The sequence below is a fragment of the Maylandia zebra genome, linkage group LG4, assembly GCF_041146795.1.
Source record: "Maylandia zebra isolate NMK-2024a linkage group LG4, Mzebra_GT3a, whole genome shotgun sequence".
In the NCBI taxonomy this organism is placed as follows: Eukaryota; Metazoa; Chordata; class Actinopteri; order Cichliformes; family Cichlidae; genus Maylandia; species Maylandia zebra.
The window spans coordinates 12,923,034-12,947,870 of record NC_135170.1 but is presented as its reverse complement, the minus strand read 5'-3'; the positions used below and the strand labels follow the sequence as shown (position 1 = coordinate 12,947,870).

Sequence of the window (24,837 nt, the reverse complement as noted above, 5' to 3'; positions counted from 1 at the left end):
ACAAAGCTTGTGATCCTTCCTTCCATCCTTCTTTCCTTTGTGACAAAGCTTGTGATCCATCCTTCCATCCTTCTTTCCTTTGTGACAATGCATGTGATCCTTCCTTCCATCCTTCTTTCCTTTGTGACAAAGCTTGTGATCCTTCCTTCCATCCTTCTTTCCTTTGTGACAATGCATGTGATCCTTCCTTCCATCCTTCTTTCCTTTGTGACAATGCTTGTGATCCTTCCTTCCATCCTTCTTTCCTTTGTGACAATGCATGTGATCCTTCCTTCCATCCTTCTTTCCTTTGTGACAATGCATGTGATTCTTCCTTCCATCCTTCTTTCCTTTGTGACATTGCATGTCATCCTGCCTTCCATCGTTCTTTCCTTTGTGACAATGCATGTGATCCTTCCTTCCATCCTTCTTTCCTTTGTGACTATGCTTGTGATCCTTCCTTCCATCCTTCTTTCCTTTGTGACAATGCATGTGATTCTTCCTTCCATCCTTCTTTCCTTTGTGACAATGCATGTGATTCGTCCTTCCATCCTTCTTTCCTTTGTGACATTGCATGTCATCCTGCCTTCCATCGTTCTTTCCTTTGTGACAATGCATGTGATCCTTCCTTCCATCCTTCTTTCCTTTGTGACAATGCTTGTGATCCTTCCTTCCATCCTTCTTTCCTTTGTGACAATGCTTGTGATCCTTCCTTCCATCCTTCTTTCCTTTGTGACAATGCATGTGATCCTTCCTTCCATCCTTCTTTCCTTTGTGACAATGCATGTGATTTTTCCTTCCATCCTTCTTTCCTTTGTGACATTGCATGTCATCCTGCCTTCCATCGTTCTTTCCTTTGTGACAATGCATGTGATCCTTCCTTCCATCCTTCTTTCCTTTGTGACAATGCATGTGATTCTTCCTTCCATCCTTCTTTCCTTTGTGACATTGCATGTCATCCTGCCTTCCATCGTTCTTTCCTTTGTGACAATGCATGTGATCCTTCCTTCCATCCTTCTTTCCTTTGTGACAATGCTTGTGATCCTTCCTTCCATCGTTCTTTCCTTTGTGACAATGCATGTGATCCTTCCTTCCATCCTTCTTTCCTTTGTGACAATGCTTGTGATCCTTCCTTCCATCCTTCTTTCCTTTGTGACAATGCTTGTGATCCTTCCTTCCTTCCATCCTTCTTTCCTTTGTGACAATGCATGTGATCCTTCCATCCATCGTTCTTTCCTTTGTGACAATGCATGTGATTCTTCCTTCCATCCTTCTTTCCTTTGTGACATTGCATGTCATCCTGCCTTCCATCGTTCTTTCCTTTGTGACAATGCATGTGATCCTTCCTTCCATCCTTCTTTCCTTTGTGACAATGCTTGTGATCCTTCCTTCCTTCCATCCTTTTTTCCTTTGTGACAATGCATGTGATCCTTCCATCCATCGTTCTTTCCTTTGTGACATTGCATGTCATCCTGCCTTCCATCGTTCTTTCCTTTGTGACAATGCATGTGATCCTTCCTTCCATCCTTCTTTCCTTTGTGACAATGCTTGTGATCCTTCCTTCCATCCTTCTTTCCTTTGTGACAATGCATGTGATTCTTCCTTCCATCCTTCTTTCCTTTGTGACAATGCATGTGATTCTTCCTTCCATCCTTCTTTCCTTTGTGACATTGCATGTCATCCTGCCTTCCATCGTTCTTTCCTTTGTGACAATGCATGTGATCCTTCCTTCCATCCTTCTTTCCTTTGTGACAATGCATGTGATTCTTCCTTCCATCCTTCTTTCCTTTGTGACATTGCATGTCATCCTGCCTTCCATCGTTCTTTCCTTTGTGACAATGCATGTGATCCTTCCTTCCATCCTTCTTTCCTTTGTGACAATGCTTGTGATCCTTCCTTCCTTCCATCCTTCTTTCCTTTGTGACAATGCTTGTGATCCTTCCTTCCATCCTTCTTTCCTTTGTGACAATGCATGTGATCCTTCCTTCCATCCTTCTTTCCTTTGTGACAATGCATGTGATTCTTCCTTCCATCCTTCTTTCCTTTGTGACATTGCATGTCATCCTGCCTTCCATCGTTCTTTCCTTTGTGACAATGCATGTGATCCTTCCTTCCATCCTTCTTTCCTTTGTGACTATGCTTGTGATCCTTCCTTCCATCCTTCTTTCCTTTGTGACATTGCATGTCATCCTGCCTTCCATCGTTCTTTCCTTTGTGACAATGCATGTGATCCTTCCTTCCATCCTTCTTTCCTTTGTGACAATGCATGTGATTCTTCCTTCCATCCTTCTTTCCTTTGTGACATTGCATGTCATCCTGCCTTCCATCGTTCTTTCCTTTGTGACAATGCATGTGATCCTTCCTTCCATCCTTCTTTCCTTTGTGACAATGCTTGTGATCCTTCCTTCCATCCTTCTTTCCTTTGTGACAATGCTTGTGATCCTTCCTTCCTTCCATCCTTCTTTCCTTTGTGACAATGCTTGTGATCCTTCCTTCCATCCTTCTTTCCTTTGTGACAATGCATGTGATCCTTCCTTCCATCCTTCTTTCCTTTGTGACAATGCATGTGATTCTTCCTTCCATCCTTCTTTCCTTTGTGACATTGCATGTCATCCTGCCTTCCATCGTTCTTTCCTTTGTGACAATGCATGTGATCCTTCCTTCCATCCTTCTTTCCTTTGTGACTATGCTTGTGATCCTTCCTTCCATCCTTCTTTCCTTTGTGACAATGCATGTGATCCTTCCTTCCATCCTTCTTTCCTTTGTGACAATGCATGTGATTCGTCCTTCCATCCTTCTTTCCTTTGTGACATTGCATGTCATCCTGCCTTCCATCCAGTGGCGGCTCCTGAAAAAAATCTCAGGGGGGGCAATTTTTATGATATCGACTAAAATGACCCATTTAATGAGTACATCAAACAACACAATTTTAATTTAAATTTAAAATGAACAACCATATTCTGGCCATTTGTATAGATTTGTAAAAATGAACAACCATATTCTGGCCATTTGTATAGATTTGTAAAAATGAACATGAACAGATTTTTTTTTTTGAATGAATGAATGAAAAATAACTATTGAAAACAACAACTGTAAACTGATTGGGGGGGTGGGCTAAAGAGAGAAAGAGAGAGGGATGGAGAAAGAGAGTAAATATGGTTAAGGGTTCTTATTTGTACAAGAACTTTGCTCGTCTGTCTTTCTGAGTGGCAAATTTCTCGATGACCCTGGTGTTGAAATCAGGAAGTTCTTGTGTGAGTTTTTTCTCTATGGACAGCATAGCCAGAGCGTTGAGCCGATCCTGAGCCATATTGTTTCTCAGGAAAGTTTTTATCCTCTTTAAAGTAGAGAAACACCTCTCCGATTCTGATGTTGTCATTGGTGTGGTGATGAGGATGTTAAGAAGACTTACAGTTTCGGTGAATGTGTCTTGAAGGTTGTTTTCCATCAGAACCTGATAGAGCGCCAGCGCACCACTACAACTCTGAAACTCCTCGTTGTCGTAGATCAGGGACAGTTCTGTTTTAAGTCTGGCTTTGTCCAATGAGGGATAGGCTTCCACTGTGGTTTGTAGTGCTGCATCTGGAAAATTTTTGCTGTGTTGTTGGAACAAGTCTCCTTGCAACAGAGTGGCGCTGACAAGGTGCTTGGTGAAAGAAAACCTCTCCTTGGCATGGCTCATAATGGTGTCGCACACCTATCCAATAATATATAATTGGTAAGAGTTAGATTCAGTGGTAAGACTTTGGCACATGTCTCATGTTAATCATTATTCTGAAAAAAAAAATCTGTCCATAACAAAACAAAACAGTCATGACCACTATATCAAATGACATCTGACAGCATCGTCATTAGATTTTATCTGATGATCCGATTTAAATCAGACCAAGCAGCTAGTGCTTACCTCCAGTGCCAAATGGTGTTGCCTGTCTTCCCCCAATGTTCTCCGTCTCTTTGTGGGTGGGTCTTGAACAGGTCCCCTGTACTCCTCATCCACAACCAGATTAGGAAGTGCCTCCCTGATCCAATACATAAGTTTCATTAATGGCTTCTGAAAACTGAATAGGGATATATTAACCAAACACAAACCAAACAAAGGTTGTGTTCTAATTACCGGGAATTACCGGATTTAATTAATAACCGGACCTGGTTTAATGGCTGGGGGAAAACCAGTGCAAGTAAATAAAGGCCCTGGCCATAATTTCAGGAAATAGCCTATGGTATAGGCTACATCAAATCATTACTGGGAATATACTTCATCAAATATACTTAATCAAATATTTTTCATAAAATTACTTCAAAGGCTGATATAAATCAAAATTATCTGAATTCCATTAAACATTTAAGTCACAGAACACAGAATATATGCAGAGAATTTGATAGAATCTATGCATAGATAATTAACATTTATTCTAGGTTACATATTTATGCTTTTATGCCTACCTGATAGCCTGCATGCGGCTGATGAATGTCTGGGTGATCCCTGCGATGGTGACAGAATCGATGTTTCTCTTCTGTAGGTGGTTATACAGCATGTCTACATGTGGCATTATCTTGTGAAACAAGGCCAGGAAAAAACAGAAAGCTTCGTCTTCCAGCATTCTCACGAAACCACCGGCATCTCTCTTTGTAGGGGCATCAAATCCTTCACTGTTACGGATGGTCTGAAAACACCTCACCAGATCGTCTTTATGTTCATACACTGTATTCACAGCACGACTGTTGAAGTTCCAACGGGTTGCCGATGCACTTGGAAGTCGGTGCGCCACCACCTCGACAAAAAGTCCTGTTGTATGCTTTTGACTTCTCCTTCGTTGCCTGGGTTAGTTGAATTTCGGGCTTGTCAGGTCCCAACTCTTTAACTTGCAGTTTTTCTGCCATTGTCCTTCTGGCAAAAGGGTAGGTTAGAAGCGATCTAACCGAATTTGGGGGAGGCTGTGCCTCAACCGTTAACAATACCGCTGCCATCGTCTCTCTCTGACCTTATAGCTCACTTAGGCTACTGACTGAGGTAAAATTCTAGAACAGCAAATCTTCGCGCGTTTTCTGCAGGGGCGCAATTTTAAGCACCCCCAAACCATTTAATTCAGCGACGCTGATAGGTCAAATATTTATTATTTTCCCCTGGCAACCATTTAATGATAGGCTATTTCGCTGCATATCAAGGGCGCTTTGACGAGCGCCCCAGAAGAAGAAAAACACCGTTTGTTGGTTGAACTTTAATGAGTCAGCTGGTGAAAATGTTAAAATACGCCTGGCTGTATATGGGCACACACATAGTAAAACTATCATTGATGAATTTTTTAAAAATATATATTTTTACTCCTCCACATTTGGGGGGGCGGAGCCCGAGCGCCCCCTATGGGCCAGCCGCCACTGCTTCCATCGTTCTTTCCTTTGTGACAATGCATGTGATCCTTCCTTCCATCCTTCTTTCCTTTGTGACAATGCTTGTGATCCTTCCTTCCATCCTTCTTTCCTTTGTGACAATGCTTGTGATCCTTCCTTCCATCCTTCTTTCCTTTGTGACAATGCATGTGATCCTTCCTTCCATCCTTCTTTCCTTTGTGACAATGCATGTGATTCTTCCTTCCATCCTTCTTTCCTTTGTGACATTGCATGTCATCCTGCCTTCCATCGTTCTTTCCTTTGTGACAATGCATGTGATCCTTCCTTCCATCCTTCTTTCCTTTGTGACAATGCATGTGATTCTTCCTTCCATCCTTCTTTCCTTTGTGACATTGCATGTCATCCTGCCTTCCATCGTTCTTTCCTTTGTGACAATGCATGTGATCCTTCCTTCCATCCTTCTTTCCTTTGTGACAATGCTTGTGATCCTTCCTTCCATCGTTCTTTCCTTTGTGACAATGCATGTGATCCTTCCTTCCATCCTTCTTTCCTTTGTGACAATGCTTGTGATCCTTCCTTCCATCCTTCTTTCCTTTGTGACAATGCTTGTGATCCTTCCTTCCTTCCATCCTTCTTTCCTTTGTGACAATGCATGTGATCCTTCCATCCATCGTTCTTTCCTTTGTGACAATGCATGTGATTCTTCCTTCCATCCTTCTTTCCTTTGTGACATTGCATGTCATCCTGCCTTCCATCGTTCTTTCCTTTGTGACAATGCATGTGATCCTTCCTTCCATCCTTCTTTCCTTTGTGACAATGCTTGTGATCCTTCCTTCCTTCCATCCTTTTTTCCTTTGTGACAATGCATGTGATCCTTCCATCCATCGTTCTTTCCTTTGTGACAATGCATGTGATCCTTCCTTCCATCCTTCTTTCCTTTGTGACAATGCTTGTGATCCTTCCTTCCATCCTTCTTTCCTTTGTGACAATGCTTGTGATCCTTCCTTCCATCCTTCTTTCCTTTGTGACAATGCATGTGATTCTTCCTTCCATCCTTCTTTCCTTTGTGACATTGCATGTCATCCTGCCTTCCATCGTTCTTTCCTTTGTGACAATGCATGTGATCCTTCCTTCCATCCTTCTTTCCTTTGTGACAATGCATGTGATTCTTCCTTCCATCCTTCTTTCCTTTGTGACATTGCATGTCATCCTGCCTTCCATCGTTCTTTCCTTTGTGACAATGCATGTGATCCTTCCATCCATCCTTCTTTCCTTTGTGACAAAGCTTGTGATCTTTCCTCCCATCCTTCTTTCCTTTGTGACAAAGCTTGTGATCCTTCCTTCCATCCCTCTTTCCTTTGTGACAAAGCTTGTGATCTTTCCTTCCATCCTTCTTTCCTTAGTTTAGTTTCAGTTTTCAGAATTATTTGTCATATGCAAGTTAGCACAGGGTCAACATTGCAATTAAATGTGTTTGACGAGCAGCAGTCACTCAGCAGCATGCACAGTAGGAGAAAATATATTAAAATAAAATAAAACAATAAAGAAAATAGAAAAATAGTAAGGAGCAAAATATTAGAGAGACATGGTAAAAGAGAAAAGATGACTGAATATATATGTATCTATAAATATAAATATATGTACATTAGTGATTAAATAAGAAAATCTTGAAAAGAAATATGACGGGAGGGCAGATGGGATATTGCACAGGAATGAGCAGCAGAAAATTAAAGTATTGCACTTGTGACAAAGCTTGTGATCTTTCCTTCCTTCCATCCTTCTTTCCTTTGTGACAAAGCTTGTGATCCTTCCTTCCTTCCTTCCTTCCATCCTTCTTTCCTTTGTGACAAAGCTTGTGATCCTTCCTTCCTTCCTTCCGTCCTTCTTTCCTTTGTGACATTGCATGTGATCCTTCCTTCCATCCTTCTTTCCTTTGTGACAAAGCTTGTGATCCTTCCTTCCATCCTTCTTTCCTTTGTGACAAAGCTTGTGATCCATCCTTCCATCCTTCTTTCCTTTGTGACAATGCATGTGATCCTTCCTTCCATCCTTCTTTCCTTTGTGACAATGCATGTGATCCTTCCTTCCATCCTTCTTTCCTTTGTGACATTGCTTGTGATCCTTCCTTCCATCCTTCTTTCCTTTGTGACAATGCATGTGATTCTTCCTTCCATCCTTCTTTCCTTTGTGACATTGCATGTCATCCTTCCTTCCATCGTTCTTTCCTTTGTGACAATGCATGTGATCCTTCCTTCCATCCTTCTTTCCTTTGTGACAATGCATGTGATTCTTCCTTCCATCCTTCTTTCCTTTGTGACATTGCATGTCATCCTGCCTTCCATCGTTCTTTCCTTTGTGACAATGCATGTGATCCTTCCTTCCATCCTTCTTTCCTTTGTGACATTGCATGTCATCCTGCCTTCCATCGTTCTTTCCTTTGTGACAATGCATGTGATCCTTCCTTCCATCCTTCTTTCCTTTGTGACATTGCTTGTGATCCTTCCTTCCATCCTTCTTTCCTTTGTGACAATGCATGTGATTCTTCCTTCCATCCTTCTTTCCTTTGTGACATTGCATGTCATCCTGCCTTCCATCCTTCTTTCCTTTGTGACATTGCATGTCATCCTGCCTTCCATCGTTCTTTCCTTTGTGACAATGCATGTGATCCTTCCTTCCATCCTTCTTTCCTTTGTGACAATACTTGTGATCCTTCCTTCCATCCTTCTTTCCTTTGTGACAATGCTTGTGATCCTTCCTTCCATCCTTCTTTCCTTTGTGACAATGCTTGTGATTGTTCCTTCCATCGTTCTTTCCTTTGTGACATTGCATGTCGTCCTGCCTTCCATCGTTCTTTCCTTTGTGACAATGCATGTGATCCTTCCTTCCATCCTTCTTTCCTTTGTGACAATGCATGTGATTCTTCCTTCCATTCTTCTTTCCTTTGTGACATTGCATGTCATCCTGCCTTCCATCCTTCTTTCCTTTGTGACAATGCATGTGATCCTTCCTTCCATCCTTCTTTCCTTTGTGACAATGCTTGTGATCCTTCCTTCCATCCTTCTTTCCTTTGTGACAATGCTTGTGATCCTTCCTTCCTTCCATCCTTCTTTCCTTTGTGACAATGCATGTGATCCTTCCATCCATCCTTCTTTCCTTTGTGACAAAGCTCTTGATCCTTCCTTCCACCCTTCTTTCCTTTGTGACAAAGCTTGTGATCTTTCCTTCCATCCTTCTTTCCTTAGTTTAGTTTCAGTTTTCAGATTTATTTGTCATATGCAAGTTAGCACAGGGTCAACATTGCAATTAAATGTGTTTGACGAGCAGCAGTCACTCAGCAGCATGCACAGTAGGAGAAAATATATTAAAATAAAATAAAACAATAAAGAAAATAGAAAAATAGTAAGGAGCAAAATATTAGAGAGACATGGTAAAAGAGAAAAGATGACTGAATATATATGTATCTATAAATATACTATAAATATAAATATACAGTGGGGCAAAAAAGTATTTAGTCAGCCACCGATTGTGCAAGTTCCCCCACCTAAAATGATGACAGAGGTCAGTAATTTGCACCAGAGGTACACTTCAACTGTGAGAGACAGAATGTGAAAAAAAAATCCATGAATTCACATGGTAGGATTTGTAAAGAATTTATTCGTAAATTAGGGTGGAAAATAAGTATTTGGTCACCTCAAACAAGGAAAATCTCTGGCTCTCACAGACCTGTAACGTCTTCTGTAAGAAGCTTTTCTGTCCCCCACTCGTTACCTGTATGAATGGCACCTGTTTGAACTCATCATCTGTATAAAAGACACCTGTCCACAGCCTCAAACAGTCAGACTCCAAACTCCGCCATGGCCAAGACCAAAGAGCTTTCGAAGGACACCAGGAAAAGTATTGTAGACCTGCACCAGACTGGGAAGAGTGAATCTACAATAGGCAAGCAGCTTGGTGTGAAAAAATCAACTGTGGGAGCAATCATCAGAAAATGGAAGACATACAAGACCACTGATAATCTCCCTCGATCTGGGGCTCCACGCAAGATCTCATCCCGTGGGGTCAAAATGATCATGAGAATGGTGAGCAAAGATCCCAGAACCACACGGGGGGACCTGGTGAATGACCTGCAGAGAGCTGGGACCAAAGTAACAAAGGTCACCATCAGTAACACACTACAACGGCAGGGAATCAAATCCCGCAGTGCCAGACGTGTTCCACTGCTGAAGCCAGTGCATGTCCAGGCCCGTCTGAAGTTTGCCAGAGAGCACATGGATGATACAGCAGAGGATTGGGAGAATGTCATGTGGTCAGATGAAACCAAAGTAGAACTTTTTGGTATAAACTCAACTCGTCGTGTTTGGAGGAAGAAGAATACTGAGTTGCATCCCAAGAACACCATACCTACTGTGAAGCATGGGGGTGGAAACATCATGCTATGGGGCTGTTTTTCTGCCAAGGGGACAGGACGACTGATCTGTGTTAAGGACAGAATGAATGGGGCCATGTATCGTGAGATTTTGAGCCAAAACCTCCTTCCATCAGTGAGAACTTTGAAGATGAAACGAGGCTGGGTCTTCCAACATGACAATGATCCAAAACACACCGCCCGGGCAACAAAGGAGTGGCTCCGTAAGATGCATTTGAAAGTCCTGGAGTGGCCTAGCCAGTCTCCAGACCTCAACCCCATAGAAAATCTGTGGCGGGAGTTGAAAGTCCGTGTTGCTCGGCGACAGCCCCAAAACATCACTGCTCTCGAGAAGATCTGCATGGAGGAATGGGCCAAAATACCAGCTACTGTGTGTGCAAACCTGGTAAAGACCTATAGTAAACGTTTGACCTCTGTTATTGCCAACAAAGGTTATGTTACAAAGTATTGAGTTGTATTTTTGTTATTGACCAAATACTTATTTTCCACCCTGATTTACAAATAAATTCTTTACAAATCCTACCATGTGAATTCATGGATTTTTCTTTCACATTCTGTCTCTCACAGTTGAAGTGTACCTCTGGTGCAAATTACTGACCTCTGTCATCATTTTAAGTGGGGGAACTTGCACAATCGGTGGCTGACTAAATACTTTTTTGCCCCACTGTATGTACATTAGTGATTAAATAAGAAAATCTTGAAAAGAAATATGACGGGAGGGCAGATGGGATATTTCACAGGAATGAGCAGCAGAAAATTAAAGTATTGCACTTGTGACAAAGCTTGTGATCTTTCCTTCCTTCCATCCTTCTTTCCTTTGTGACAAAGCTTGTGATCCTTCCTTCCTTCCTTCCATCCTTCTTTCCTTTGTGACAAAGCTTGTGATCCTTCCTTCCTTCCTTCCGTCCTTCTTTCCTTTGTGACATTGCATGTGATCCTTCCTTCCATCCTTCTTTCCTTTGTGACAAAGCTTGTGATCCTTCCTTCCATCCTTCTTTCCTTTGTGACAAAGCTTGTGATCCATCCTTCCATCCTTCTTTCCTTTGTGACAATGCATGTGATCCTTCCTTCCATCCTTCTTTCCTTTGTGACAATGCATGTGATCCTTCCTTCCATCCTTCTTTCCTTTGTGACATTGCTTGTGATCCTTCCTTCCATCCTTCTTTCCTTTGTGACAATGCATGTGATCCATCCTTCCATCCTTCTTTCCTTTGTGACAATGCATGTGATCCTTCCTTCCATCCTTCTTTCCTTTGTGACAATGCATGTCATCCTGCCTTCCATCGTTCTTTCCTTTGTGACAATGCATGTGATCCTTCCTTCCATCCTTCTTTCCTTTGTGACAATGCTTGTGATCCTTCCTTCCATCCTTCTTTCCTTTGTGACAATGCTTGTGATCCTTCCTTCCATCCTTCTTTCCTTTGTGACAATGCATGTGATTCTTCCTTCCATCCTTCTTTCCTTTGTGACATTGCATGTCATCCTGCCTTCCATCGTTCTTTCCTTTGTGACAATGCATGTGATCCTTCCTTCCATCCTTCTTTCCTTTGTGACATTGCATGTCATCCTGCCTTCCATCGTTCTTTCCTTTGTGACAATGCATGTGATCCTTCCTTCCATCCTTCTTTCCTTTGTGACAATGCATGTGATCCTTCCTTCCATCCTTCTTTCCTTTGTGACATTGCTTGTGATCCTTCCTTCCATCCTTCTTTCCTTTGTGACAATGCATGTGATTCTTCCTTCCATCCTTCTTTCCTTTGTGACATTGCATGTCATCCTGCCTTCCATCCTTCTTTCCTTTGTGACATTGCATTTCATCCTGCCTTCCATCGTTCTTTCCTTTGTGACAATGCATGTGATCCTTCCTTCCATCCTTCTTTCCTTTGTGACAATACTTGTGATCCTTCCTTCCATCCTTCTTTCCTTTGTGACAATGCTTGTGATCCTTCCTTCCATCCTTCTTTCCTTTGTGACAATGCTTGTGATTGTTCCTTCCATCGTTCTTTCCTTTGTGACATTGCATGTCGTCCTGCCTTCCATCCTTCTTTCCTTTGTGACAATGCATGTGATCCTTCCTTCCATCCTTCTTTCCTTTGTGACAATGCATGTGATTCTTCCTTCCATCCTTCTTTCCTTTGTGACATTGCATGTCATCCTGCCTTCCATCGTTCTTTCCTTTGTGACAATGCATGTGATCCTTCCTTCCATCCTTCTTTCCTTTGTGACAATGCTTGTGATCCTTCCTTCCATCCTTCTTTCCTTTGTGACAATGCTTGTGATCCTTCCTTCCTTCCATCCTTCTTTCCTTTGTGACAATGCATGTGATCCTTCCATCCATCCTTCTTTCCTTTGTGACAAAGCTTGTGATCCTTCCTTCCATCCTTCTTTCCTTTGTGACAAAGCTTGTGATCTTTCCTTCCATCCTTCTTTCCTTAGTTTAGTTTCAGTTTTCAGATTTATTTGTCATATGCAAGTTAGCACAGGGTCAACATTGCAATTAAATGTGTTTGACGAGCAGCAGTCACTCAGCAGCATGCACAGTAGGAGAAAATATATTAAAATAACATAAAACAATAAAGAAAATAGAAAAATAGTAAGGAGCAAAATATTAGAGAGACATGGTAAAAGAGAAAAGATGACTGAATATATATGTAACTATAAATATAAATATATGTACATTAGTGATTAAATAAGAAAATCTTGAAAAGAAATATGACGGGAGGGCAGATGGGATATTGCACAGGAATGAGCAGCAGAAAATTAAAGTATTGCACTTGTGACAAAGCTTGTGATCTTTCCTTCCTTCCATCCTTCTTTCCTTTGTGACAAAGCTTGTGATCCTTCCTTCCATCCTTCTTTCCTTTGTGACAATGCATGTCATCCTTCCTTCCATCCTTCTTTCCTTTGTGACAATGCATGTCATCCTTCCTTCCATCCTTCTTTCCTTTGTGACAAAGCTTGTGATCCTTCCTTCGATCCTTCTTTCCTTTGTGACAATGCATGTGATCCTTCCTTCCATCCTTCTTTCCTTTGTGACAATGCATGTGATCCTTCCTTCCATCCTTCTTTCCTTTGTGACAAAGTTTGTGATCCTTCCTTCCATCCTTCTTTCCTTTGTGACAATGCATGTCATCCTTCCTTCCATCCTTCTTTCCTTTGTGACAATGCATGTGATCCTTCCTTCCATCCTTCTTTCCTTTGTGACAAAGCTTGTGATCCTTCCTTCCATTCTTCTTTCCTTTGTGACAAAGCTTGTGATCCTTCCTTCCATCCTTCTTTCCTTTGTGACAATGCATGTGATCCTTCCTTCCATCCTTCTTTCCTTTGTGACAAAGTTTGTGATCCTTCCTTCCATCCTTCTTTCCTTTGTGACAATGCTTGTGATCCTTCCTTCCATCCTTCTTTCCTTGGTGACAATGCATGTGATCCTTCCTTCCATCCTTCTTTCCTTTGTTTAGTTTTAGTGAGAAGGGTCTGGCTGCAGCCACTGTGGAGCTCCACAGTAGCCGGAAGCACGTGACCTCCACAGTAGCCGGAAGCACGTGACCTCCACAGTAGCCGTAAACACGCATGGATACCGTGGAAGTCTTGCAAGTTGATCGCAAAGGTTAGTTAAGTCTTTCTTATATAAATTTGCCGTTAGTGATTTCATAATTCTAGGAATCGTCTAGTTTTCTTACAATGATCATGTTGCCACTTTTTTTGCGTTACAACAACATTCCTCCTTATTTTAATGTTTTTTCATCGTGCTCCATGGCAGAGAAACACACAGATATGCTTTTTCCTGGGCCTGGTTTTAGTAAGAGAGCTGGATTAACGGCTTCTGTGGGCGAGAAGAAGCAAAAACCACATTTTGCATTAGAGTATGATTTATTGTTGGCGTCAGAGATGCAAAATAACGAATACTTCAATACTGTACTTAAGTAGAATTTTCTGGTATCTTTACTTTACTGCTGTACTTTTTTGTGCCTACTGTATACTTCTTTATACTTCTACTTCTCACATTTTAGCACGCGTATCTGTACTTTGTAATCCGTACATTTGTAAATCAGCACGCGTGCTTTGGACGCAAGATTACTTCAAAATTTTGTACATAAATTATATTTTAGACCCTGTACTTCTTACTTCGACTTGACTAAAAAGTCGAGCCAGTGCTTTCTAAACAGAGGTATCTAAACTGTAGTAAGGAACGTGTGTACTTGTGACACCTTTGGTTAGCGTCAACACTGCAAATTTCGTCACAAACAGATTTATATATTTATCAATACTTCTATTCGTCATTCTTTTCTGTACAGCTTTTTTATTGCCCAGATTTTAGTTAGCCTCTGTTCAATTGACTGTTATATGTCAATAGAAACATATCTCACAGATTAAAGTGTCTTTTAAAATATTTGGGGTTTTTTTTTCAAGAATTTTCTTCCCAAATCTATTACATGCCAAGTGTAAATTGTTATTTCTGCTAAAACCTTAACTTAAATGTGTATATGGTGTTTATCTGTTTCTCTCTGTGTTTTAGATGCACACATCAATCTGGAATTCAGGCTTAAAGCCAGAATTGCAGGAATGCAACACGTGTTGCAGAGGACTCTTTCACTGCCCTCTGTGCCCCACTTTCAGCCCTACTGTCAGGGCAAAGATTGAGGAGCATCTAAGTGTGCATATAAAAAATGCTTTGCCTTTAAAAGGTATGTTTGTATTAAATATACTTTATAGTTATAAATATGCACTTTTTTAAGCACTTCTGCAGTATCTTTGTTGACTTAAAAGTTGCTGTTGATATTGTACAGTTCAGTGCATTCATCTGCAACAAAAATAGTGTTTTTATAAAATATATTTTTATTTACTTTTCACCACTTTTCTTGACATAACTTTTGTGATCCATACCATTTTGCTTTCATTATTGAGGTTGGCTTGGATGTTTTTGTTAACATGTACAATCTGATTGTTAGACAAATTGATTGCATTCTATACAACTACATTTAAATTACATCTGTTTGTTTGTTTGTTTTTTTCTCTTACAGATAAAATGATATGCCGGTGCAGGCAGCCTTGTAGGACAACAGGACACTTTCACTGCCCTGTCTGTAAGATTACAATCATACGGCGTGGGGATATGGCAAGGCATTTATTGTCTTGTCAGCATTCTTCAATGCCAAGTCAGCCACCATTATCAGGACTGCTCCCCGCTGAACTCTTCGAGGAGACCCGTCTCCCCCCCCCCAAGGTTTTGTCTTCGGTATCTGAACCATTTTCTGAGTCTTTGTTAGAACATTCATAAGCTCTACCCTCTGTGTTCAATAAAACTGCAGCTGATGGAAAGTCCATGAAAATGACATGCCCTCACTGTGGCCTTACTCTTCGTAGCTCTGGCAAGCTATTTGCACACTGGAGAGAGGAAGCCAAAGCTGTGCTTGAAGGACAACACGTGCCCATTTTCAGACTGAAAAAGCGCAAGTTCCAGGAAGTCAGTCAGGTCAGTATTCACTTTAAACAGTAGTGTAATTACATGGTTAGTGACATTTGAATAACTGTTAAAAAACTGTTCTGCAACAGAGAAATAACTATGTTTTCATCCCCATTTGCCTGACACAGGAGCCAGCAGTTGTTGAAGATCTGCGTCCTGCTGTGCAGTGGGCTGTCCAAAATAAGGCACATGTAACAATGCCCAAATATCTGTCCTTAAATCAAGGGGACCAGCAGAGGGTCTTAAGAGACATGTCAGAGGAAGAAGACACTGGAGCAAGGGACTTGTTCCTCTTTGTTTTTCAGTTTGCAAAGGACATGGAGCTCTTTTTGAAAGCATGTGCTGATGATCAGGGGCTAAGGGTCAGTGCTATGTTTGACATGTAATGGACAAATGAAGGCACTGGCTGTGTTTGTTTAATATGTTGTTGTTGTTGTTGTTGTTTTGTTTTTGCATAGTACAAAATTCCAATTAAACTTATTTCAAAATGTTGTTCACTTGATTCTGTGTCCATACTTATAATAAATGATTACAGTGAAACAGCATTAAATGTAAATGTAACAGCATTTTTTTAAACTTATAATTTCAAAATAAAAAGCTTATTGTTGATATTAACAGTAAAGAATTGTAATCAATAATATTTTTATACATTTTAAACATTAACACTCTGGGCTCTATCCTGGCTATCTGTGGACACTTCACTTATTCTTTTTTTTGACTACTGCACTGCAGTGGACCAAAACAATGACACGGGTTTGATCTTAAGGATCTAATAGTTATGTGTGTTGTGCATGACATTGCCACACAAATATGTATTTGCAAGATAGAGTAGAATAAATTATGACGCATGAAATATTACATAGGCTGCAGTGAATTTCTGTTGATACAGCCAATTGAGCTTTGAGTTTCCCAGTCAAACTTAGCTTTGAAGCACCTGCTAAAAACACTTTTACTCTTTTACATTTCATAACAAGACACCATAGCCAAAATATTAACAAAATATATATTATTAAAAAATTCAAAGCTGCACATACAGCAACAAACACCGTTAGTAAATGTGTCCTGGAGTTTATGCAGGTGCAGAAAGTGCTGCTGCTGTAAGTCAGCCTAACAGCTTACAGATCACTTATTTTTCTGGAAAGATGGTAGGAAGGGCATCACTGCTCATTTCTACAGTCTCCCAGATCTTGGAATACAATCCCTTTGTACCATGAAACCACTTCGCAGTACTAGGAGTCCACTAAAACCTATAAAGAGAGTGATCCTGGAAGAAATGGGGCACACACTAGTGACCTCAACAATTGCAAGACGGCCTTTTCCCCGATGCTCAGATGGGGAAAAAAAGGAAGTTTCATGAAAACATTAGGACTTTATCACCGTTTTACCAGAAAAGTTAATGGTAATATATAACCTAACTGGCTATAAAGAGTAAAACATTTAGATACAATTTTGATTTTGATGAAAAGGACTGGTGCTATTTTAAAGAGTCACGTCGGTAAAAGTAGATAAATGTTTTAAGAAATATACATTTTATAGCATTTTGTGAACATACACAAAAAGTGGCCATTTTTGGCAACAAACAAGCTGAGAGAGAGTTGTATATTTTTGGCTCTCCTTGAACAAAAATAATAGTGCATAATAATCAATGTTGATGTTAATCAATTAGATGTCCCAGACACTACTATTAATAATACAGCGGTGCCTCGTTTATCGCTGGTGTTACGTTCAAAAAATAACCCGCGGTAGGTGAAATCCATAGCCAACTTTATTTTTTACAATTATTACAGATGTTAAGACTGTAAAACCCCTCACTACATGCTTTATACACTTTTCTCAGACAGGAATGAACATTTTCACACTTTTCTCTTTGTTTAAACACTCTTAGAGTTCAAACCTTTGTAGAAACACAAGTCCAGTATTATGGAATGAAACCTAAAGGTGCATTTGAGGGTGCAAAACGTTTCGTCGGCATTGTTGTGTTTGTTTGGGAGAAAACTTCCAAACGTACAGTACAGCACTTCAGAGTTACACTGCTAGCGATCGAAGATTTATGTAAATTCGACAAGCTAAACGCATTCTGTACTGTACAGCGGGAGTCCCCAACCTTTTTTGCACCACAGACCACTTTAATGTCAGACAATATTTTCAGGGAACTACCTTTAGGGTGTCGCGGATAAATACAACAAAAGAATAAAAAAAAGAAACTGTGGTATTTTGTAAATATAATAATAAACGTGACTTGAGCTGTGCGCCAACAACAATGACAGTGACATCCTCCTCTCTGCTTCTTAACGCTCTCTGGTCGCTATGGTAACGCGTAAATAGTTCTTTCAAAATAAGACACACAACTACAACCATACATTTCACACCGGAGGATCAACCCTCGCGGAACGGTACCAAAGGACTCACGGACCGGGACCGGTCCGTGGGCCTATTAGGGACCGCTCCTGTACAGGAGACACTGGACTAGATTGATTGACAATGGTCTACAGCAATCAGAACGCACAACACGATGTACTGTAAAAATAATAATAAATCAGCGAAACAGCAAGTGTCACTTTTGGCCACGAACAATTTAGGGGATGGTGAATTTTTTTTGAACAAACCCAGAGTGTTAAAAAAAAAACCCACTTAAAACCATTTTATAGTAACAAAAACGCAATTTAGTTTTCGCTGTCAAAGTCGATTTAACCGAAGTTACGTGTTTACGGCTAGTGTGGAGGTCACGTGTTTCCGGTTACTGTGGAGGTCACGTGTTTCCGGTTACTGTGGAGCTCCACAGTGGACAGTGGCTGCAGCCAGGTGCTCTTGGTTTTAATTTTCAGATTTATTTGTCATATGCAAGTTAGCACAGGGTCAACATTGCAATTAAATGTGTTTGAATCAGAATCAGAATCAGAATACTTTATTGATCCCTGGGGGAAATTATTTTTTGTTACAGTGCTCCATTTTAAACCAACATTAAGACAAGACAGACAATACGCTAACTAAGAATAGTACAATATATACATATACATACATACATACATACATAAGTCACTTATAAATAAATATTTGGAAAAGAAACATGTGTAGTTGTAGCGGCAAACAGTGTGTTAAGTGGATGCGTTGTACAGGGAGATGGCCACAGGCAGGAATGATTTCCTGTGTCGTTCAGTGGTGCTTTTCGGTAATCTCAGTCTCTCACTGAACGAGCTCCTGTGACTGACCAACATGTTTGACGAGCAGCAGTCACTCAGCAGCATGCACAGTAGGAGAAAATATATTAAAATAAAATAAAATAATAAAGAAAATGGAAAAATAGCAAGGAGCAAAATATTAGAGAGACATGGTAAAAGAGAAAAGATGACTGAATATATATGTATCTATAAATATAAATATATGTACATTAGTGATTAAATAAGAAAATCTTGAAAAGAAATATGACGGGAGGGCAGATGGGATATTGCACAGGAATGAGCAGCAGAAAATTAAAGTATTGCACTTGTGACAATGCTTGTGATCTTTCCTTCCTTCCATCCTTCTTTCCTTTGTGACAATGCTTGTGATCCTTCCTTCCATCCTTCTTTCCTTTGTAACAATGCATGTGATCCTTCCCTCCTTCTTTCCTTTGTGACAAAGCTTGTGATCCTTCCTTCCATCCTTCTTTCCTTTGTGACAAAGCTTGTGATCCATCCTTCCATCCTTCTTTCCTTTGTGACAATGCATGTGATCCTTCCTTCCATCCTTCTTTCCTTTGTGACAAAGCTTGTGATCCTTCCTTCCATCCTTCTTTCCTTTGTGACAAAGCTTGTGATCCATCCTTCCATCCTTCTTTCCTTTGTGACAATGCATGTGATTCTTCCTTCCATCCTTCTTTCCTTTGTGACATTGCATGTCATCCTGCCTTCCATCCTTCTTTCCTTTGTGACAATGCATGTGATTCTTCCTTCCATCCTTCTTTCCTTTGTGACATTGCATGTCATCCTGCCTTCCATCGTTCTTTCCTTTGTGACAATGCATGTGATCCTTCCTTCCATCCTTCTTTCCTTTGTGACAATGCATGTGATTCTTCCTTCCATCCTTCTTTCCTTTGTGACATTGCATGTCATCCTGCCTTCCATCGTTCTTTCCTTTGTGACAATGCATGTGATCCTTCCTTCCATCCTTCTTTCCTTTGTGACAATGCATGTGATTCTTCCTTCCATCCTTCTTTCCTTTGTGACAATGCTTGTGATCCTTCCTTCCTTCCATCCTTCTTTCCTTTGTGAAAATGCATGTGATCCTTCCATCCATCCTTCTTTCCTTTGTGACAAAGCTTGTGATCTTTCCTCCCATCCTTCTTTCCTTTGTGACAATGCATGTGATCCTTCCATCCATCCTTCTTTCCTTTGTGACAAAGCTTGTGATCTTTCCTTCCATCCTTCTTTCCTTAGTTTAGTTTCAGTTTTCAGATTTATTTGTCATATGCAAGTTAGCACAGGGTCAACATTGCAATTAAATGTGTTTGACGAGCAGCAGTCACTCAGCAGCATGCACAGTAGGAGAAAATAAATTAAAATAAAATAAAATAATAAAGAAAATAGAAAAATAGTAAGGAGCAAAATATTAGAGAGACATGGTAAAAGAGAAAAGATGACTGAATATATATGTATCTATAAATATAAATATATGTACATTAGTGATTAAATAAGAAAATCTTGAAAAGAAATATGACGGGAGGGCAGATGGGATATTGCACAGGAATGAGCAGCAGAAAATTAAAGTATTGCACTTGTGACAAAGCTTGTGATCTTTCCTTCCTTCCATCCTTCTTTCCTTTGTGACAAAGCTTGTGATCCTTCCTTCCATCCTTCTTTCCTTTGTGACAATGCTTGTGATCCTTCCTTCCATCCTTCTTTCCTTTGTGACAATGCATGTGATCCTTCCTTCGATCCTTCTTTCCTTTGTGACAATGCATGTGATCCTTCCTTCCATCCTTCTTTCCTTTGTGACAATGCATGTGATCCTTCCTTCCATCCTTCTTTCCTTTGTAACAATGCATGTGATCCTTCCCTCCTTCTTTCCTTTGTGACAAAGCTTGTGATCCTTCCTTCCATCCTTCTTTCCTTTGTGACAAAGCTTGTGATCCTTCCTTCCATCCTTCTTTCCTTTGTGACAATGCATGTGATCCTTCCTTCCATCCTTCTTTCCTTTGTGACAATGCATGTGATCCTTCCTTCCATCCTTCTTTCCTTTGTGACAATGCATGTGATCCTTCCTTCCATCCTTCTTTCCTTTGTGACAAAGCTTGTGATCCTTCCTTCCATCCTTCTTTCCTTTGTAACAAAGCTTGTGATCCTGCCTTCCATCCTTCTTTCCTTTGTGACAATGCATGTGATCCTTCCTTCCATCCTTCTTTCCTTTGTGACAATGCATGTGATTCTTCCTTCCATCCTTCTTTCCTTTGTGTCAAAGCTTGTGATCCTTCCTTCCATCCTTCTTTCCTTTGTGACAAAGCTTGTGATCCATCCTTCCATCCTTCTTTCCTTTGTGACAATGCATGTGATCCTTCCTTCCATCCTTCTTTCCTTTGTGACATTGCATGTGATTCTTCCTTCCATCCTTCTTTCCTTTGTGACAATGCATGTGATCCATCCTTCCATCCTTCTTTCCTTTGTGACAATGCATGTGATCCTTCCTTCCATCCTTCTTTCCTTTGTGACAAAGCTTGTGATCCATCCTTCCATCCTTCTTTCCTTTGTGACAATGCATGTGATCCTTCCTTCCATCCTTCTTTCCTTTGTGACAATGCATGTGATTCTTCCTTCCATCCTTCTTTCCTTTGTGACAATGCATGTGATCCTTCCTTCCTTCCTTCTTTCCTTTGTGACAATGCATGTGATTCTTCCTTCCATCCTTCTTTCCTTTGTGACAATGCATGTGATCCTTCCTTCCATCCTTCTTTCCTTTGTGACAATGCTTGTGATTCTTCCTTCCATCCTTCTTTCCTTTGTGACATTGCATGTCATCCTGCCTTCCATCGTTCTTTCCTTTGTGACAATGCATGTGATCCTTCCTTCCATCGTTCTTTCCTTTGTGACAATGCATGTGATCCTTCCTTCCATCCTTCTTTCCTTTGTGACAATGCTTGTGATCCTTCCTTCCATCCTTCTTTCCTTTGTGACAATGCATGTGATCCTTCCTTCCATCCTTCTTTCCTTTGTGACAATGCATGTGATTCTTCCTTCCATCCTTCTTTCCTTTGTGACATTGCATGTCATCCTGCCTTCCATCGTTCTTTCCTTTGTGACAATGCATGTGATCCTTCCTTCCATCCTTCTTTCCTTTGTGACAATGCTTGTGATCCTTCCTTCCATCCTTCTTTCCTTTGTGACAATGCATGTGATCCTTCCTTCCATCCTTCTTTCCTTTGTGACAATGCATGTGATTCTTCCTTCCATCCTTCTTTCCTTTGTGACATTGCATGTCATCCTGCCTTCCATCGTTCTTTCCTTTGTGACAATGCATGTGATCCTTCCTTCCATCCTTCTTTCCTTTGTGACAATGCATGTGATTCTTCCTTCCATCCTTCTTTCCTTTGTGACATTGCATGTCATCCTGCCTTCCATCGTTCTTTCCTTTGTGACAATGCATGTGATCCTTCCTTCCATCCTTCTTTCCTTTGTGACAATGCTTGTGATCCTTCCTTCCTTCCATCCTTCTTTCCTTTGTGACAATGCATGTGATCCTTCCATCCATCCTTCTTTCCTTTGTGACAAAGCTTGTGATCTTTCCTCCCATCCTTCTTTCCTTTGTGACAAAGCTTGTGATCCATCCTTCCATCCTTCTTTCCTTTGTGACAATGCATGTGATCCTTCCTTCCATCCTTCTTTCCTTTGTGACAATGCATGTGATTCTTCCTTCCATCCTTCTTTCCTTTGTGACAAAGCTTGTGATCCATCCTTCCATCCTTCTTTCCTTTGTGACAATGCATGTGATCCTTCCTTCCATCCTTCTTTCCTTTGTGACAATGCATGTGATCCTTCCTTCCATCCTTCTTTCCTTTGTGACAAAGCTTGTGATCCTTCCTTCCATCCTTCTTTCCTTTGTGACAAAGCTTGTGATCCATCCTTCCATCCTTCTTTCCTTTGTGACAATGCATGTGATCCTTCCTTCCATCCTTCTTTCCTTTGTGACAATGCATGTGATCCTTCCTTCCATCCTTCTTTCCTTTGTGACAATGCATGTGATCCTTCCTTCCATCCTTCTTTCCTTTGTGACAATGCATGTGATCCTTCCTTCCATCCTTCTTTCCTTTGTGACAATGCATGTGATCCTTCCTTCCATCCTTCTTTCCTTTGTGACAAAGCTTGTGATCCTTCCTTCCATCCTTCTTTTCTTTGTGACAAAGCTTGTGATCCATCCTTCCATCCTTCTTTCCTTTGTGACAATGCATGTCATAATGCCTTCCATTGTTCTTTCCTTTGTGACAATGCATGTGATCCTTCCTTCCATCCTTCTTTCCTTTGTGACAATGCTTGTGATCCTTCCTTCCATCCTTCTTTCCTTTGTGACAATGCATGTGATCCTTCCTTCCATCCTTCTTTCCTTTGTGACAATGCATGTGATTCTTCCTTCCATCCTTCTTTCCTTTGTGACATTGCATGTCATCCTGCCTTCCATCGTTCTTTCCTTTGTGACAATGCATGTGATCCTTCCTTCCATCCTTCTTTCCTTTGTGACAATGCTTGTGATCCTTCCTTCCATCCTTCTTTCCTTTGTGACAATGCTTGTGATCCTTCCTTCCATCCTTCTTTCCTTTGTGACAATGCATGTGATTCTTCCTTCCATCCTTCTTTCCTTTGTGACATTGCATGTCATCCTGCCTTCCATCGTTCTTTCCTTTGTGACAATGCATGTGATCCTTCCTTCCATCCTTCTTTCCTTTGTGACAATGCATGTGATTCTTCCTTCCATCCTTCTTTCCTTTGTGACATTGCATGTCATCCTGCCTTCCATCGTTCTTTCCTTTGTGACAATGCATGTGATCCTTCCTTCCATCCTTCTTTCCTTTGTGACAATGCATGTGATTCTTCCTTCCATCCTTCTTTCCTTTGTGACATTGCATGTCATCCTGCCTTCCATCGTTCTTTCCTTTGTGACAATGCATGTGATCCTTCCTTCCATCCTTCTTTCCTTTGTGACAATGCTTGTGATCCTTCCTTCCATCCTTCTTTCCTTTGTGACAATGCATGTGATCCTTCCTTCCATCCTTCTTTCCTTTGTGACAATGCATGTGATCCTTCCTTCCATCCTTCTTTCCTTTGTGACAATGCTTGTGATCCTTCCTTCCATCCTTCTTTCCTTTGTGACATTGCATGTCATCCTGCCTTCCATCGTTCTTTCCTTTGTGACAATGCATGTGATCCTTCCTTCCATCCTTCTTTCCTTTGTGACAATGCTTGTGATCCTTCCTTCCTTCCATCCTTCTTTCCTTTGTGACATTGCATGTCATCCTGCCTTCCATCGTTCTTTCCTTTGTGACAATGCATGTGATCCTTCCTTCCATCCTTCTTTCCTTTGTGACAATGCTTGTGATCCTTCCTTCCTTCCATCCTTCTTTCCTTTGTGACAATGCATGTGATCCTTCCATCCATCCTTCTTTCCTTTGTGACAAAGCTTGTGATCTTTCCTCCCATCCTTCTTTCCTTTGTGACAAAGCTTGTGATCCATCCTTCCATCCTTCTTTCCTTTGTGACAATGCATGTGATCCTTCCTTCCATCCTTCTTTCCTTTGTGACAATGCATGTGATCCTTCCTTCCATCCTTCTTTCCTTTGTGACAAAGCTTGTGATCCATCCTTCCATCCTTCTTTCCTTTGTGACAATGCATGTGATCCTTCCTTCCATCCTTCTTTCCTTTGTGACAATGCATGTGATCCTTCCTTCCATCCTTCTTTCCTTTGTGACAATGCATGTGATCCTTCCTTCCATCCTTCTTTCCTTTGTGACAATGCATGTGATCCTTCCTTCCATCCTTCTTTCCTTTGTGACAATTCATGTGATCCTTCCTTCCATCCTTCTTTCCTTTGTGACAATGCATGTGATCCTTCCTTCCATCCTTCTTTCCTTTGTGACAAAGCTTGTGATCCTTCCTTCCATCCTTCTTTTCTTTGTGACAAAGCTTGTGATCCATCCTTCCATCCTTCTTTCCTTTGTGACAATGCATGTCATAATGCCTTCCATTGTTCTTTCCTTTGTGACAATGCATGTGATCCTTCCTTCCATCCTTCTTTCCTTTGTGACAATGCTTGTGATCCTTCCTTCCATCCTTCTTTCCTTTGTGACAATGCATGTGATCCTTCCTTCCATCCTTCTTTCCTTTGTGACAATGCATGTGATTCTTCCTTCCATCCTTCTTTCCTTTGTGACATTGCATGTCATCCTGCCTTCCATCGTTCTTTCCTTTGTGACAATGCATGTGATCCTTCCTTCCATCCTTCTTTCCTTTGTGACAATGCTTGTGATCCTTCCTTCCATCCTTCTTTCCTTTGTGACAATGCTTGTGATCCTTCCTTCCATCCTTCTTTCCTTTGTGACAATGCATGTGATTCTTCCTTCCATCCTTCTTTCCTTTGTGACATTGCATGTCATCCTGC

General features: G+C 40.9%; 1 protein-coding gene and 1 long non-coding RNA gene across 2 annotated transcripts; one reads left to right on the top strand and one right to left on the bottom strand.

Annotated features, from left to right (window-relative positions):
* Positions 1-3,069: 3,069 nt before the first annotated feature.
* Positions 3,070-4,749, bottom strand: LOC112434218 (uncharacterized). The gene is made up of 3 exons (XM_024801951.2): positions 4,423-4,749; positions 3,884-3,998; positions 3,070-3,676 (listed from the first exon to the last, which is right to left on the bottom strand). The coding sequence occupies exons 1-3, from the start codon at positions 4,578-4,580 to the stop codon at positions 3,149-3,151; spliced, it is 801 nt and encodes a 266-aa protein (XP_024657719.1). The 5' UTR covers positions 4,581-4,749; the 3' UTR covers positions 3,070-3,148.
* A 9,563-nt stretch (positions 4,750-14,312) lies between these two features.
* Positions 14,313-15,750, top strand: LOC143418482 (uncharacterized). Its single transcript, XR_013098474.1, has 4 exons — positions 14,313-14,439; positions 14,776-14,990; positions 15,119-15,227; positions 15,347-15,750. It is a non-coding gene; the product is annotated as an uncharacterized LOC143418482 (long non-coding RNA).
* The last annotated feature ends 9,087 nt before the right edge of the window (positions 15,751-24,837 follow it).

Coding starts and splice junctions, on each gene's coding strand:
- LOC112434218 (XM_024801951.2), bottom strand. CDS start 4,580: ATGCTGGAAGACGAAGCTTTCTGTTTTTTCCTGGCCTTGTTTCACAAG. Junction 3,999..4,422: donor AGCCGCATGCAGGCTATCAG/GTAGGCATAAAA, acceptor GTATTGGATCAG/GGAGGCACTTCCTAATCTGG. Junction 3,677..3,883: donor AACACCATTTGGCACTGGAG/GTAAGCACTAGC, acceptor ATTATTGGATAG/GTGTGCGACACCATTATGAG.